The following is a 15,312-nucleotide window of genomic DNA, read 5'->3' on the forward strand; positions in this document are numbered from 1 at the left end:
CTTCAGTAGCTGGGGCTCGCAGGCTCAGTAGTTGTGGCTCACAGGCTCTAGAGCGCAGGCTCAGTAGTTGTGGTGCACGGGCTTAGTTGCTCCGCGGCATGTGGGATCTTCCTGGACCAGGGCTCGAACCCATGTCCCATGCATTGGCAGGTGGCTTCTTAACCACTGCGCCTCCAAGGAAGTTCCTCTCCGGAGCGTCCGAAAGCCACATACCTCCCATTTTCCAAGATGGGATTTTTGTTTAAATTCTCAGTTCCCCCACTTCAGACTAGCTGTTAGCAGAGCTTTTTTGACTTTATCAGTCTCATTTGTTTGTTTGTTTATTCCTTGTTAACAACTGAAAGTAGTGGATTCAGGATTCCAACCCAAAGTAGTCACGATGCCCAGCCTGGGTCTGGGTTTTTCAACCGTAGGGCTCCCCTAAAGGTGAAAGCAGCCCTTTGAAATTCACACAGCCCATTTGTCCCCAACCCATAGCAAATGCAATTCGACAACATTGACTATTCCAGGCACCATAAAACACATAGGTAAATGGCATGACCTGGCCTCCAGGACCTCACAGGCTGAAGGGCAAAACAAATACATACACAGTTAAGTGCAGGGAAGTATGGTACATTCTAGAAAGCAAAAGATCCTGCGCCCTTGTAAAGTATCTGTATAACCGTGATAGTACTTGTTTACATTTGGTTAAAATTCTTTGACAAAGAAACCAGCCTCCTTTTTAACTACTAGAGATGAGATGAGTTTCAAATTTAAAATGTAACACATTTACTTAGGTTTCTCTGACATATAAATGATGGTGTCAAAATCTTTCCTAAGGGTAGAATTTAGATAAAGCAGAGAAAGAAAGCAAAAGAATTCCTCACCTATGCACCATAATTTAAAGCCAGGGTCGGCAAACTTTTTCTGTAAAGGGCCAGATAGTAAATATTTTAGGCTTTGCCGGCCGTATGCAGCCAAAGACTACGTAAACAAATAGCAAAGCTGTATTCCAATAAAACTTTATTGGTGAATGCTGAAATTTGAATTTAATGTAATTTTCACAGGTCATAAAATATTATTCTTTTTAATTTTTTCCAACCATCTGAAAATGTTAAAACCACTCTTGGCTCTCAGGCTGGAGAAACACAGGCAGAGAGGCCGGATTCGGCCTGCAGCTCTAATCTGCAAGGCTTGCTCCTCGGCTTGTGGCTGACAGTCACGCAGCGTCACAAGCACCCAGGAGCTTGTTAGAAATGCACAACTTCAAGCCCCACCCCAGAGCCGCTGAAGGACATTTTAAGAACATCAGCTGTGTTCGTTTGCACACCTCGGTGTGAAAAGCACTGGTGTAAGTTCTCTGCAGACTCCAAAGCCAGCCTGATGAATCCCAGTGCTGTAATACAACTTCCCAGAGAATTAAGTGGCCCTGGGAAAGTTCTGGACTTCTCCCTGCCTCACTTTCCCCAAAGGCAAGATGGGGATGATAGCATTGTCTCCCTCATGATAGTTGTGAGAATCACACACATGAGCCCGCGCGCACACACAGAACTGAAACAACATTTGTAGTTTAATCTCAATCATGTTATGTTATTTTCCCAGCCACGCTCTGAGACAGGCATTGTGGAGAAACTGTGGCCCAGAGAATTGGAGACACACGCTTAGCATCACAAAACAAGAGTCTTTCTGCCTCCAAATTTATGCTGAGGGTACAGGAGGGGGCATACTCCCCAGGCACTCAGGTCTTCCTGCCCCTGTGTCCCTTCTAAGGATCCCCTCTCAGTAGCCCTTTTCAGCCCGTGCTTCTTAGATATCCCCCCCACTCCCCAAGTGTGCAGGCCCAACTCTACCACACAGGGACCTCCCCGAATCTATACCCCAAGATACCCTTTCAGCCCTTGAAATTTATCTTCCATTAAGTTGCACAGTGTTTTTTGCACCTCCTCTTTCTGGTTATAGATTGTAAATGTTCCCTCTGCTGAGCCTTGTAGCTGCTGACTGTTTTTCGTTATATTTGTAGGGCCCAGGGAAAAAAAAAAAAAGACAATTCCTTTATTTGAGTATCCTGACATTTATTAGCATAATAAAACTCTCAAGATGAGATTGCAGTTTTTCCAGACAGTAATTTCATTTGCAGGACAACTTACAAGGAATTTATTTTAAAGCCAGGTAAAACCTAAAATCTGTGAGACGTGCAGAAAGTGCAGGCCCCAAATAAAAGGAAATAAATGTATTAGGCGTGGAAAAGCTCAGCTGTTGTCTCTCACATATTAATTAGGGGTGACAGGAACAGCGGCTTGGGGAATCAGGTTCTCAACCCATCTCAGTCTACTTTCAAAGCTGCTTTGGAGTGAGAACTTTCTTCTTGTTAGTTTCTTCTAACACCTAGAAAATCATCACATCACATCCCCCTGACACGTCCCTGCTAAGCATGAAACTGTTGCTGTTGTTAAAGCGGTCGTCATCAGCGATACCCTCCATTTGACGGAGCTTTCGTATTTATCATTTAACTGACCTGCCAAAAGGCCTAGTGTTGGCCATATAGAAAATTCTCTCCTCAGTTATACTGAACTTTAGTGAGGTTAAGTAACAGGAACAAAGTCACATGGTTGGTAAGTAGCAGCCAAAGCTCTAATTTGATTCCTCTGAGTCTAATGGAAAGAAGGTAATTTTAATAATAATAATCAGGTTTTAAAGCACTTTACAGTTCAGAAAGCAGGTTCCCTCCATCACTTTATTGCATTCATCCAGGGGCCCTGTGACGCAGGTAGATAGGAGAGAGGACATGGAGTCAGCATGCAAATTTGATAGTATTGAGCACGTTTGTATGATGGGTCCTTACCCTGGCTTCCCCAAAAGGCTGAGCCTGCAGCAGGTGCTTATGTGCTGCTGCTTCACTCAGGAGCATAGTCCCAGGGGAGCAGGAGAGGGAGAAAGGGGAGTGAAGCAGAGAGGGAGGAAGAGCACACAGGAGGGGGTGGTACTGATCTGCCCACTGCTTGGTTTCATCGTGACTAGTTGCTCAGTCTTGCAGGACTGTCTTGATACGTCTTGCATGTGAAGAACTGCCTCTCAGAACAGTCCCTCCAGAGGGAAGAGGAAGGGAGAAGAATTGATCACCATCCTCTGTCTCCCATTGATCAAAGGTTCCCCTCATGGGGAGTTAACCTCCAGGCTCTCCTTGGCTGCATGGCGTCTTAATGCCTCTGCAGTAACAGAAGAGAGGCCCATAGCACCACACGAGGCAAGGCACCATTGGCCGATCAACACGGTGGGAGAGCCGTGCAGATCTGGTTTCAGCGGTGGCAACTGGAGTGAAACAAGTGGCCAAGGTGATCTGAGGAACAGGTGAGGCAAGGAGTGGAGTAGAACATAAGAGATGCCTGATACAACTATCAAGTAAGGTAACCAGTTCATTGATGGCCACAGAGTCCATTCATCCTTTTACTCCCACCAAATACAATGCTGCCAGCATTATTATACTAGTCAGTTTCAGGGTGAGATTTGAACCCAAGTCTTCTTGATTCTAGAGCCTAAAATAATCCCATGATAACATGCCATATACAAATATATATTTTATATATATATATATATATAAAATCCATAAATATAAAATACGAGTATGCACAAATAGACACCATCGCTGAAAGTTACTGAGTTACTGGGAGAGTCTTCTTGTTAATATGAAGAACACACTCAGTATAAATGGACAGTAGAATCAAAATCAAAAGAAGTAGGAAGGCAGAGGTAATCATTTGAGTAACCTGCATAAACAGGACCACATCCTAGAAAGCAAAGGCCTTATCAGATGTCTACAAGCCATTCTTGAATTTATAATTCCCCCTGGGGCTTAGGCATATCTGTAGGAATACATGAAACCACTGCCTCAATATTGCAAAACCAGGGCCAAGATATGATTCCAAGACAGAAGAGGAATGGCAGAAGAGGGAAATACGAAGGCAGGGCAGTATCAGTCATCTCTTCTGGAAGCTGGGGCTCAGACACCTTAGGTAATTCCACTGATAATATCAATGAGAGTGACAATGAGTATCATTTAAAACACAGTATCTATGCCTTCCATATAAATCCTTTACAGTATTTCTTCTCTAATCCCCATGACTTTATAAACAGTGACAAATAGAAAATAACTTACTAGAAATCGTTGCTGATGAGTGTTGGAAAACTTTCAGAAGAAGTGCAGTCATTCAACAAACATTTATTGAATGTCTACCATATGTTAAACTCAGAGTTCGGCACTGGAATTATTTGTATAATTAGAACATGATCCTTGTATTCTAGGAATTCAGTTTAGGGCAGCCATGACAAAAAGGCTTCATCTTCTGAGGTTGTATCTAAATTTTTCAGGAAAGGGTTGCACCAGCTGTTAGCAATTTCTGTCCTGGGCACTGGGTCAGGAACCAGCAGCACGTACACCATATATTTCGTATTCCTTGAAATATGCTAATCTACTTGTCCCTGTGGATGGTGGTGGATCTTCCAGAAGGCCATAAGAATTTGAGCTGGGAAGTTCTTGAGTTCAAAAATAGGATGCCCCACGGAGTCCAATTGAGAAGGGGGAAAATATCATTCAAACAACAGATGGTAGTCTGGTGGGCTGTCCCTCTGTCCACAGGGTTCCTGCAGCAACTCTCCCCCTGAAACAGTGATAATTTCCTCCTAAAAGGAAAAAAACCCGGAAAATTCACTTATAATCAGAAAAAGGAAATAAAGGTCCACCAGAGAGAGACCAGTTCGAGATAGAAAGACTAAGAATATGTATCTGCCTCCTCTGCATTCAAATTTATAGAAATGGCAGGGAAAAATCTGCTTTTAAAAAGAAATAAATCCATAAAAGCATGGGAAAATAAGAAGGAGGACCACCAACAGAACAAAAATGTTGGAGAACACTTGAAAACCAAAGGCAATACAGGATGAGATTGTCAGAGGAGTGAATGTGGGGCAGGGGCAAGAACAAGTGTCAGTGGGACAGGCTGGGGAACTCCAGGTGGCAGAGGGCTCTGCCTCAGGCAGGTCAGGAAGTGAGGAGAGGCACGCAGTTCCTTGGGAAACCAAAGAGATCCAACTAGTTCAGACATCTCCACGCCCAAGGATGAACTACTCACCGTCAGTTCCGTCCCTCACTTCATGAACAGATTGGATTTGGGAAACAGGGACTATATCCACGGATGAATAAACAGGAATTTCAAAGTTCAAAGATCCCCTCAAAGCCCCAAATTTATAAACATTTAAGGAAGATCATAACCATAAAAGAAAGATGCCAAACTCAACAATCGAAATGACTCCCAAGAAAATATCAGGTTTATAAAGCAAACAGAAAGAGTCTTTAAGAGATGCGTATTAATCTCCTCACTGGAATAAGAAGATAAATCGTCCGTGAAACAAGAATGGACTATTATAAAATAGAAGAACCAGTTAAAAAACCTGGAAATGAAAGGGATGCCCATTTAAGTTAAAAAATTTTTTTCAGTGGAAGACCTGGAGAGCAGAATGGACGTAACTAAAGAGCAATTTAGTCGCCAGAAGAATTGACACATCAATAAGAAAGAGACATCTAAGTAGAAAAATGGACAAAAGACATTAACACAACTCACAGAAGAAATCCAAGTGGCCATTAAACATATGAAAAAATCCTCAGCATCAGTGGTAATCAGAGGAATACAAGCTAAACAACAGTGAGATACACTGCCCATCTTATGGGAAAACATTAAAATGACTGATAATCCCCAGTATTGGCAGCAGTGTGGGGAAACAGCCTCATATAGTTTGGGAAGAAGCATGAATTGGCGCTACATTTCTGGAGGGCAATCTGGCAGATCTTTTCAAAACAAAATGTGTTTAGTCTTCTATCCAGCAATTCCAGTTTGAGGGATCCATCCCAGAGAAAGATTTGCACATGTGCCCAAAGTGACACATGCAAGCAAGTCTCTGCAGCACTGTTTGTGATCACGAAAACCTGGAAGCTACATAAGTGACAAGCAAGAGGAGGATGGAGCACGAAACTGAAAGATACATCCACACCAAGGATGCGGTGCCTGCACGGACATGAAAAGATCCCACAGGTGTATGTCAATAAGAGCCAGCACGTCCTGACAGCTTACAAATGTCAGGTGTGTTGTTCTAGTGCTTTACACAGTGATATCTTATTGAAGCCTCCCAGTGACCCTGAGAGGTGAGTCCTATTCTTAAACCTACCTTACTGAGGAGGAGACTAAGGTCCCAAATTTGAATAGTTGCCCAAAGTCACACACAATAATGAAGTTGGGATTTAAAACTTGGCAGCCCGATTTCGGGGACCATGCTTTCAAAAAATACATTCTGTGAAATATTAAGCAAGTTTTAAAAACTCCAGTTGCTAAGCTCTTGGTAAAGGATTATCCAATTTGTGTGAAAAATAACAAAACTATGGACATACATTTTGTTATATGCATAACAAAAAAATTCATGTACATAAATCTCTACATTAATGCCCAGGAAATACCTGGAGAGGGAAGCAGCAGACTGGCAATTCAAGACGGAGGGTAAAAATGGGGGCTTGAAATGAACACGGCTTCCGCTTCGTGCTGCATTCGATTTTCCTTAGAATGAGATCAGAAGCTAATTGTGTAATTACAATGTTAATTTATAAAAGCTGACCACCAGATCTACACAGGGGCACAGACAAGACCTCTCTTCAGTGTTAGAAACTCAGCTGCCAGCCTCAGACCCTACATCTGGGAGAGGGCAAAGACCTCCCAGGACATCTGGTCTAGCCTTCCTGTGCAGGAACCTGTCCATAGCATCTCTGAGAGACGGACACTCACCCTTCCAGGGACAAGGGGATCATCACTGCTCAAAGCAGCTTGTATTGGACAGAGAGAGCACACAACGTGGCTTAGAGGAACAAGCATAAGCTTTAGACGCAGACAGCCTGGGGCTTGTCTCCTGGATCTAGCTGGCACCAGCCATGAAAACGTAGACAAGTTACTCAAACTCCCTGACCTTGGTTTCCTGATCTACGAAATGGGACTAATATGCCTCCCTCCCAGAGCCATGGTGAAGATTAAATGAGAACATGGATGAGAGCAACAGGCACAGCGATCGACACAGAGAAGGTACCAGTATCCACGCACCCCTCCTTCCTCTTTCCTATAGTTGTTAGAAGGCTCTTCCTGATGCAAGTAGAAATCTGCTTTGATCCTGGTTAGCCTAGTTTTCTGAGCAGTCCTCTCCTCCCAGCATCTAGGTATTTGTAATTGGGTGGTTTTCTATGTGCTTTACTTATAAGTTCAAGTTAAGAGCTGCCCTAGAGCCCTGGGGACATCCATGAAGAAAAAGTAATACAAATCCAAGAGTCTCTGTTATAGCAAAAGCCCAGTGAGGCGGTCAAGTAATGCTGTGAACACTTCTACGCCTGCAAAGGTCAGGGAGATGGGGGACCCCTGAGCTGCCACAGCTCTGTCTCCCGGAATCCTGAACCGCCCCCCCTTTCCGGGTCACTGAGCTTCACCTCTGGCTTTCTCCCAGTTACTACTAATGCCAACAGCCACGTTAACACAAAAGTTGTTTCTTTTTATATACATCGTTTGGAAGAAAACATCTTTCACAATGTGAGGTCCACGACAGGGGACCAAATAAGAAAAAGAGTTGTGGGAAACAAGAACACGCATACATACCACTTCACAGTTGGCGCCGTTATGTACATCCCCCCATTTAACACTCACAGGATCTGAGTTAAGTATTATTTACATCCATTTGCCCGGTTAGCAAACTAAAGCTCAGTGAGACTAAGGAAGCTGCCTGAGGTCACACACACACTAAGTGGCAAAGCTATCGTTGGAACAAGAGGCATTGTAACTGAAAAGCTTCTCTAACCACAGGGTTGCCTGCCCAGCTAACTTGACGAAGCTGTTGAAGGCCTGCCTAGAATGTCCTCAAGAGGGACACCCTGGAAAAAGCTGGGGGTGAGACATGGGCTGGGACAGAAGGCAGGTCAACCAGCCCCTAAGTGTTGACAGCAGGCAGCACTCAGGTACTCAAGGTGAGAAGCGGCTTGGAGACGGGCGTTTGAGGTGCCCGCATGCGTAGAGGGTCAGCCAGAGAAGAGCAGTGGCCCCAGAGCCTGGTCTAGACAACCTCTTGTCTCTTCTACCAGCATGGTCTAGATCCCTGTGACCCTGAGGGCCTTCTGGGGCTGCCTGCTCACTCTCCATCCCCATCTCTTAGAATGCCCACAGCCTGCCTCTCCCTGCCCACCCCCATCAGCACCCCTAAGAGGGATACCTTGTGGAAATCAATGAGATCCGTGAGCGTTGCATGGCGATTGGGGTCCACTCCCAAGAAGCTGTAAAAATCCCCAGAGGCATCCACAAGAAAATGCTTGAACCCTTTCTGCAGGCGGTAGGAGAGGGTGTAACCCCAGATTTTCTCACTGACCCGGACCAGAAACGCGCCCTCAGTCATATTCTCAAGGAGATCTTCAGCATCTTCTCGGCTGATAATTCCTGGTTTTTTAGAAAAAAGAAAAAAGTCAGCAGATTCTGCAACCCCTTCCCCAGCCAGCTACCCTCCCCAGATCATTCCTGCCCCTCAGCCTTGGTCAAAGGTCTAGAGAAGGGAGGGGCCTCAGGAGCTGTCCAGCACTTGACTTATTCTACTGGGGAGACAGCTTGGCCCGGAGCAACTAGCAGTGAGCCTGGGGGCAGAGCTGCTACTCGGACCCCAACTTAGCAAGCTTTCCCCCAAATTAAGCCACACTAATTTGGATTAATTGGGTAAAACTGGGTAAGCAAAGAATTAGTAATGAGCTGGAATTATAGCATCTATCGATTACAAATACAAGTCAACAAGAATTGCCCTGTGGAGAGCCTTAAGAGTACTGCTTTAATGACCAGACCGGAATGACTTACGATTAATGCCTCGGTTATCTCTCTGGTACCCATGAGTGAGCACCTGAAAACAGTATTTTCTCTTAAGAAGTAAAAAGACTTCCTCTGTCTACCTGTGGACACCAGGCAAACAGTTTCTTAATAGGGGCACATAATTAAGCTCCACTTGGGCTCAAAGAACAAAACGTCCTCAGGTTCTGCAGTCCTACACAATGTGATTTCACCACAGTTAGGAGAGTCAGGTCTGGCCTTGGAGGTGTTTGTACATCAGGGTCAATCCCTCAAAAGGCTCTTCAGGAGCTGCTCTCCTCTAGGGAGTGAACGAGAGGCCATGTGTCTGGTAGGTCAGGCTCTAGAGGGGGCGGCGGTGGGAAGAGGAGGGGTGTCAGGAGACCTAGATGACCTGCCCACCTCTGCCCTCACCTGCACATGGGACTTCAGCCAAGCCCTCAACTTCCCCAGTGTCCTTTGACGTTTACGTGGCAATCTTAATCTACCTACTTCAAGGGCGCATTACGACTTTCAAGTGAGACCAAGAATTGAAAATAATTTCATAAACAGAAGAGCTGTAGAAATGTGGGCTCCTGCTCTCAGCTGTTATTTGGGGGAAAGGTAAATTGCAACACAATGTCCTCTTACACACCTACTTGTTTACCATCTGCATTCATTCAGCGGGATTATTTATCGCCAGTCACATAGCAGAGGGCAGAGGGTAGATGGGCTGCTCATCATCATGACCCTGAAGGCACTGCACGCTGTGACTCCCCCGCACTGCACCCCTGGTGCCATTGCCATGCTTCACTGTAGGGACACTCCCTTCCCATATCCTTCCTACTTAACAGGAGGTGTGGCAGAACTTCCTTGTGCCCAAAGCAGAGGACACAGAAGCAACCACACTGTCACATGTCCCCCTTTTAAGACAGCCAACACAAATGGGGGCCACCTCTTTCCTCCTTGCCCAGGACTTACCAAGAGGCAATCAAGCCAGCCACCCGCTCCCCAACCAGGCTGTATAAGCAGAAAACCAGGGAGAGAGAAGGAGAGAAGAGGGTGGGAAGCACTCCCACCGCGGGGTGCCCGAAGAATCACACATACATGCCATGCAGGAGGGAGGATGCTCCTTGGATGGCCTCGGTGGGTTCAGCCAGAGAGGCAGGGACAGCCAAAAGAGGACCAACCGAAAGGGCACGCCCAGGGTTTGTCAGAAGACTCAGCACTGTCCCCCACCCACCTCCCTGGCCCAATACCCGAGGACCTAGACCCTAAAGGTGTCTAGGGCAAGGAGGTAAGTAAGGGGAAACAGAGATGGAGCCAAGGGCTGCGAGGAAGAAGGACCAGAAGATGTCACCTCTGTCCCAACTCCAAGTACCTCAAGCTGAAGCCCAGCCTAGACTTGGGAGCTGGAGAGGAGGGGAGTGTTACAGTGGGCGGGGGACCGAACAAACTTAAATATGACCTGACTTTTTAATATGCAAAAGTGACCAGTAACCCCAAAATGACAATGCCATGCATCTCTGCCATCTGAAACCCTTGAAGGGCTTCCCACTGACCTCCGTCTGGCAGAGTCTGGCTCAGGAACAACGGACACCAGGCTCTGAATGCCCGATTTGTCCCAGCTGACCCTGAATCCTCATTGAAGGATTCCTCTTTTCTCCCAGGAATCACAGGCTGCTGGTCACCTACACTCTACCTTTGTGTGGGTTAGAAAAAGATGTCCCTCTGGGTGACTGAACTAGAAAAAGGTGCCTCCCTGGGCCAAAATGGCTAAGCTCACTTTTCTGTATTTCAATCCATTCTCCCCCAAACTAGCCCCCTTGGCGTCCCTTTATTCAGTGTACAACTTGCTTAACCCCGTCAGGAAATCATTTTTATCCCAGGAGGCTCCTAGAACGTCCCACCTTTGGACTTTTATAACCTTCTGTCCAAACTCTACGGTATATTAGTAAAGTGGCTGGGAACAGCTCAAGGACAGAGCCTGTGATGGCCGTGGGAGTGTTCTGTTCAGCCTCCCTTACAGAGAGACCCTGCTTCAAGGAGCAGCAATGCTGGTGAGCTGACAGCCTCCAGCTGCTAGTCCTTCAGGATCCACTGTGCACAGGGGGTACTATGTGCCTGACTCGGACAAGGGGTACTATGACGGAGCCCAAGGGGTACCAGAGCTGCCATGCCTACCCAATGTGGGACTCCTCTAGCAAGCAGTCTTTCCTCAAGAGCTTCCCATCAGCCTGACCAAGATGTTCTCTGAGCTGCACTCCCATATCAGGTTCTTCCTCTCAATAATCTGTCCTTCCTTCCCTCTGCTCCTTCACAGGTGTCAGACCTGTACCATGTTCAGAAGACTCTCCCCATCTGTCCTGCTCTGTCTCCCCTTTATCCTTCACAGATATTTCCTCCAATAAAGCTCTTGGACTTCTGCTTCTGGAAGACCTGAACAGACACAGAAATCTTATCTTTGTATGCCAAGTGCCTGGAATGTTGGGGGCTTGTTTGGAGCAGTGATCGTGCACATGGACTAAAATCACAGCTCAAGGACTTGATCAATAGGTGGCTTTGGGAAGGTCACTTAAGCCCCTCTGAAACCCAGTTCAGTGACCTCATCTATTAAGTGGTACTGATTATAACACCTACATCATACGGTTGTTTGAGAATTCACTACGTTAAGGCATAAATGTGCTTATCACACGTGAATGTGCCTGAGAACATAATGACTACCCAATACAAGGTAACTCATTTGCACTGGATACACTGAGTACACTACACACATGCTAGTGTTGGATGTCACCTTGAGCTGGTAGCAGCAATGCCCATAGTACTGCCAAGCTGTGCTGCCCACTACCCGCACACACAGTCCTCTCAAACAGAGGCTGCTGAAGGTGACTTCCTCTGAAGGGGACCACTTGGGTCCCTGGGCCCCAGCCTGGGATATTCCTGGGAGACTCTCCAGGTATCTCAAATAGTAAGCATCTGTGAACTCTGCCCCCTGTTTGATACCTACCTGGGGATCAGAATTGTAATTTGGCCCAAGACCAAAGGTGATACAGCCTCATAGTTCAGGATGGCAAAGAAGTTCACAGAAAACCTGACTCCTAAGAGAATTAATTGGTGGCTGAGGGCCGTGTAGGATGATGGTGAGGAGAGGCTGTTAGGTTTTCCTGCCCCGTTCACTCTGCTCTCCATCGCTCTCTCTCTTCTGGATCACCTCGAAGCCAAGTGTACTAGGAATTAGCATTAATCATATCCCATCCCATCCCACCTCCTCTCTGAAATACTCTACAACCTCCTGGCCAAGGAAAGAGGGGAGGGCCTCACCTCACCACTTCTGGCTGGGGAGTGAGCTTACCGTTGGGATCATGGAAACTTTCTAACTCTGCTTGTGACTAGGATCTTCTGCTGAGGGGGATGGCCTTACCAGACGATGTTCCAGGGTAAGCTGCTCTGGAATGATTATTGGAGTATGCAGCTACACGTTCTTTCTGAGCCAATTCTCACCCCCAGACAATAGGAAATGTAGTTTTTCCAGAAACACTTTCTCTCCTTCCTTCCTTCCTTCCTTTTTTCCTTTTTCCTTCCTCCCTTCAATAAACATTCATCAAGAACTCTCTAGGAACCAGGTCCCATGCTGGGCACCTGAGAGTCAGTATTAAATGAGAAACAATTCCTGCCTTCCAGAATCTCTGACTCTGGACTGAAATCAAGATGAGCAAAATTTTTTTAAGAGCGGGCAGGGGAGGGGTGGTGCTCGCTGTAACTAGTGGCGATAAAGGCTACAGGGCGTGGGCTCAGGGAGGCGACCCACCCAGCCCTGGAGCCCAGGGATGGAAGCTCCAGTTAGACTGAAAACAGAAAGGTTAAAACAGAGAGGCAAGGAGAGGAGGGCAGTTTGCAAAAGGAACGAGCAGGCGATTCTTTGTGGCTGGAGGGAAGGCTAAAGTAGGAGCTGGGGGGAGTTCCCTGGCGGTCCAGTGGTCAGGTCTCTGCACTTTCACTGCTGAGGGCGCCGGTTCAATCCCTGGTTGGGGAACTAAGATCCCGCAAGCTGCGCAGCGCAGCCAAAAATTAATGAATTGTTTTAAAAAGGAGGAGCTGGGCAGTGGCCAGATGTGTAGAGGCTGGCAAGGGTCAGGCCCCAAAGTGCTCTCCATACCATTAAAAAGGATTATGGACTTAATTCTGAGGGCAATGGGGAGCTACTGATCTTCCCTAAACAGAAGAATGTGAGAATGTTCAAGGGTGGAAAATGGATTGAAAGGTACGGATTGGAGTCATACAAGCCAGGGATTTCAACTCACTGAGGGCTTTTTCACCTAAGTGTTGCTTCACAGCTCCATTTCCACAGTTGTGACATTGGTATCCAGCTCCCAAGCCACTAGGCTACCAGAAACGGTTTCTGTTTTGAAGCAGAAAGGCAAAAGGATACACCAAGGGTCACATGAGAGGCCTTCTATCAAAGCCAGCACTGGGCAGTATCTGGGGACTCAGCGGCCCTCATCTCATTTAGCCTTCCTAACAACCCTACCGTCGTCAGTTCATAACTGAGGACACTGAAGGTCAGCAAGAGAAGTGACTTACCCAAGGTCACAGAGCTATTAAGTGGTGGAGCCAGAATTTGAACTCAAGTCCTCGGACTCCAAGTCCAGTGCTCTTTGCTCTACACCAAGTTATCTCATGCAGAGGACAGCAAGTGCTGTGAAAGACACAAGAAGGAGGAAATTAATGAGGCCTGTAGAAGTCAGGGCAGGATTTATAGAGGCAATGAAGGGGGATGGGAAGTGCACCTTGAAGGCTGGGTAGATGCTAGGTGAGCAGAAAGGAGTGACGATGAGGTGAAAGGAGAGAAGAAGGGGTAAGTGAGTGAAGCGTCACAGTGAAGACCAAGAATGACACAACCATGGGACATTTATATAAATGTGACATAAGTTTAATCTACGTCTCAGGAGGTTAAGAGACATGGAGAATGGAATGAAAGGTCTAACACATGTATAAGCTGAATCCCAAAAAAGAGAGAGGAGAATGAAGAGGAGGGAATATTAGTCAAAGACACATAACAGTGAAATGGCACAAAGCCACTCAACGTCTCATTTTGTCAACCGGAGAGAAAAGGCAGATTACCTGCAAAGAATAAAAAATTAAACTGATGGTTGACTTCTCCGCTGCAACAATAGAAGCCAGAGGACAATGAGATAATATTTTCAGAGTGCAGAGAAAAAAATAATGGTGTTTAATGAAACTCTTTCAAGGTGAAGGGAAAAATAAAGACGTCTTCAGAAAAAAAAAAATTTGAGATTTGACTAAGAAAATTCTAGAGGATATACTTCAATTAGAAGAAATATAATCCTACATAGAGAATCTGAGATGCTAGAAGGAATGATGAGCATGGCTACTGTAGGTCAATTTAAAAATATATATTGACTTACATTAAAATTGTAAGTTCAACATTAGTGTATCTATAATTATAATTGGTAAAGTCAAGATTATACATGGTGTGAACAGAATGCTGTATAGAAACTATATGTAAATTATTTGTCAGCATTTCATGCAAGTGTGATTATTTTCTAAGGCCCTTATAGCTCTGGTTTTATGAAATATGTGAATGTAGTATTTTCATCAATAAAGTTTAATACGCTAAGCATTAGTTTAAAATTTGAATGAGAACAGTGTTAGGTAGATATGAAGTTATTTACCACATGTTGTAATGATCATGTTTTGAATTGATTTCAATATGCAGTATTTGAAAAATGTCAATACATAAAGAAAAGGAAATGAGTGCAATTAAGTCAATATATTTTTAAAGCAATTTTTATAATTTAGCAGACATTGCATCTTAATATAAGTAACTATTAAAATCGTGTCCTTGTGAAAAAATAAATAAAAATATATATTGACTTACAAAATAATAATAATCGGTAATTTGAGAGTTTGAATAAGATAGAACTATAATACTGGACAACATCTTATCAGTTGAGAGAAGGGTGCTTGGAGTTTAAAAAATCTGTTTGTTTAGGAAGAGGGTAAAGATGTATATTAACTTTATAATATATTAAGTATGCATGTTAAATCACCTGAATTAACCACTAAAAGATAGGCATTGTTGTTCTGTTGTTCTCCAACAACAGAAGTGGGAAAATGCAATGAGAAAAAGAAATTTTTTTTTCAATGAAGTGTGAAACAAGCCAATAACTGAAAAATAAATACACTATAGTTCCGTTTATATTAAATTGAAAAACTCACAAAGCTAAACAGTCTAGTGTTTGGAGATCAATATATAAACAACACATGAAGCAAAGAAATGATGGACAAAATACTGAGGACAGGGATCGTATCTGGTGGAAGGAAGAGGGCTGCCCTGGTGAGAAGCACACAGGGGCTTCCAAGGATTGGGATGTTTCCACTCCGTAAGTTTTCATTCTGCCCTGCTTTTCACCAGGGTCAGCGGCAGAAGCAAACAGAG

At 45.1% G+C, this 15,312-nt stretch overlaps 1 protein-coding gene across 3 annotated transcripts in view; it reads right to left on the reverse strand.

Moving 5' to 3' along the window:
- Nucleotides 1-4,418: 4,418 nt before the first annotated feature.
- Nucleotides 4,419-15,312, reverse strand: part of SH2D4B (SH2 domain containing 4B) — a gene marked incomplete at its 5' end in the record, with an annotated part of 79,509 nt that continues 68,615 nt past the window's right edge. For 2 of the 3 annotated variants that reach the window (XM_082854092.1, XM_082854090.1), the window contains 2 exons: nucleotides 4,419-4,656; nucleotides 8,260-8,480. In XM_082854092.1, the coding sequence (XP_082710218.1) occupies nucleotides 4,564-4,656; nucleotides 8,260-8,480 (314 nt within the window). In that variant the 3' untranslated portion in view covers nucleotides 4,419-4,563. The remainder of the gene's footprint in view (nucleotides 4,657-8,259; nucleotides 8,481-15,312) is intronic. The other variant, XM_082854091.1, reaches the window with a different exon arrangement.

Source organism: Leucopleurus acutus (assembly GCF_964270905.1).
Source record: "Leucopleurus acutus genome assembly, chromosome: 14".
NCBI lineage: Eukaryota > Metazoa > Chordata > Mammalia > Artiodactyla > Delphinidae > Leucopleurus > Leucopleurus acutus.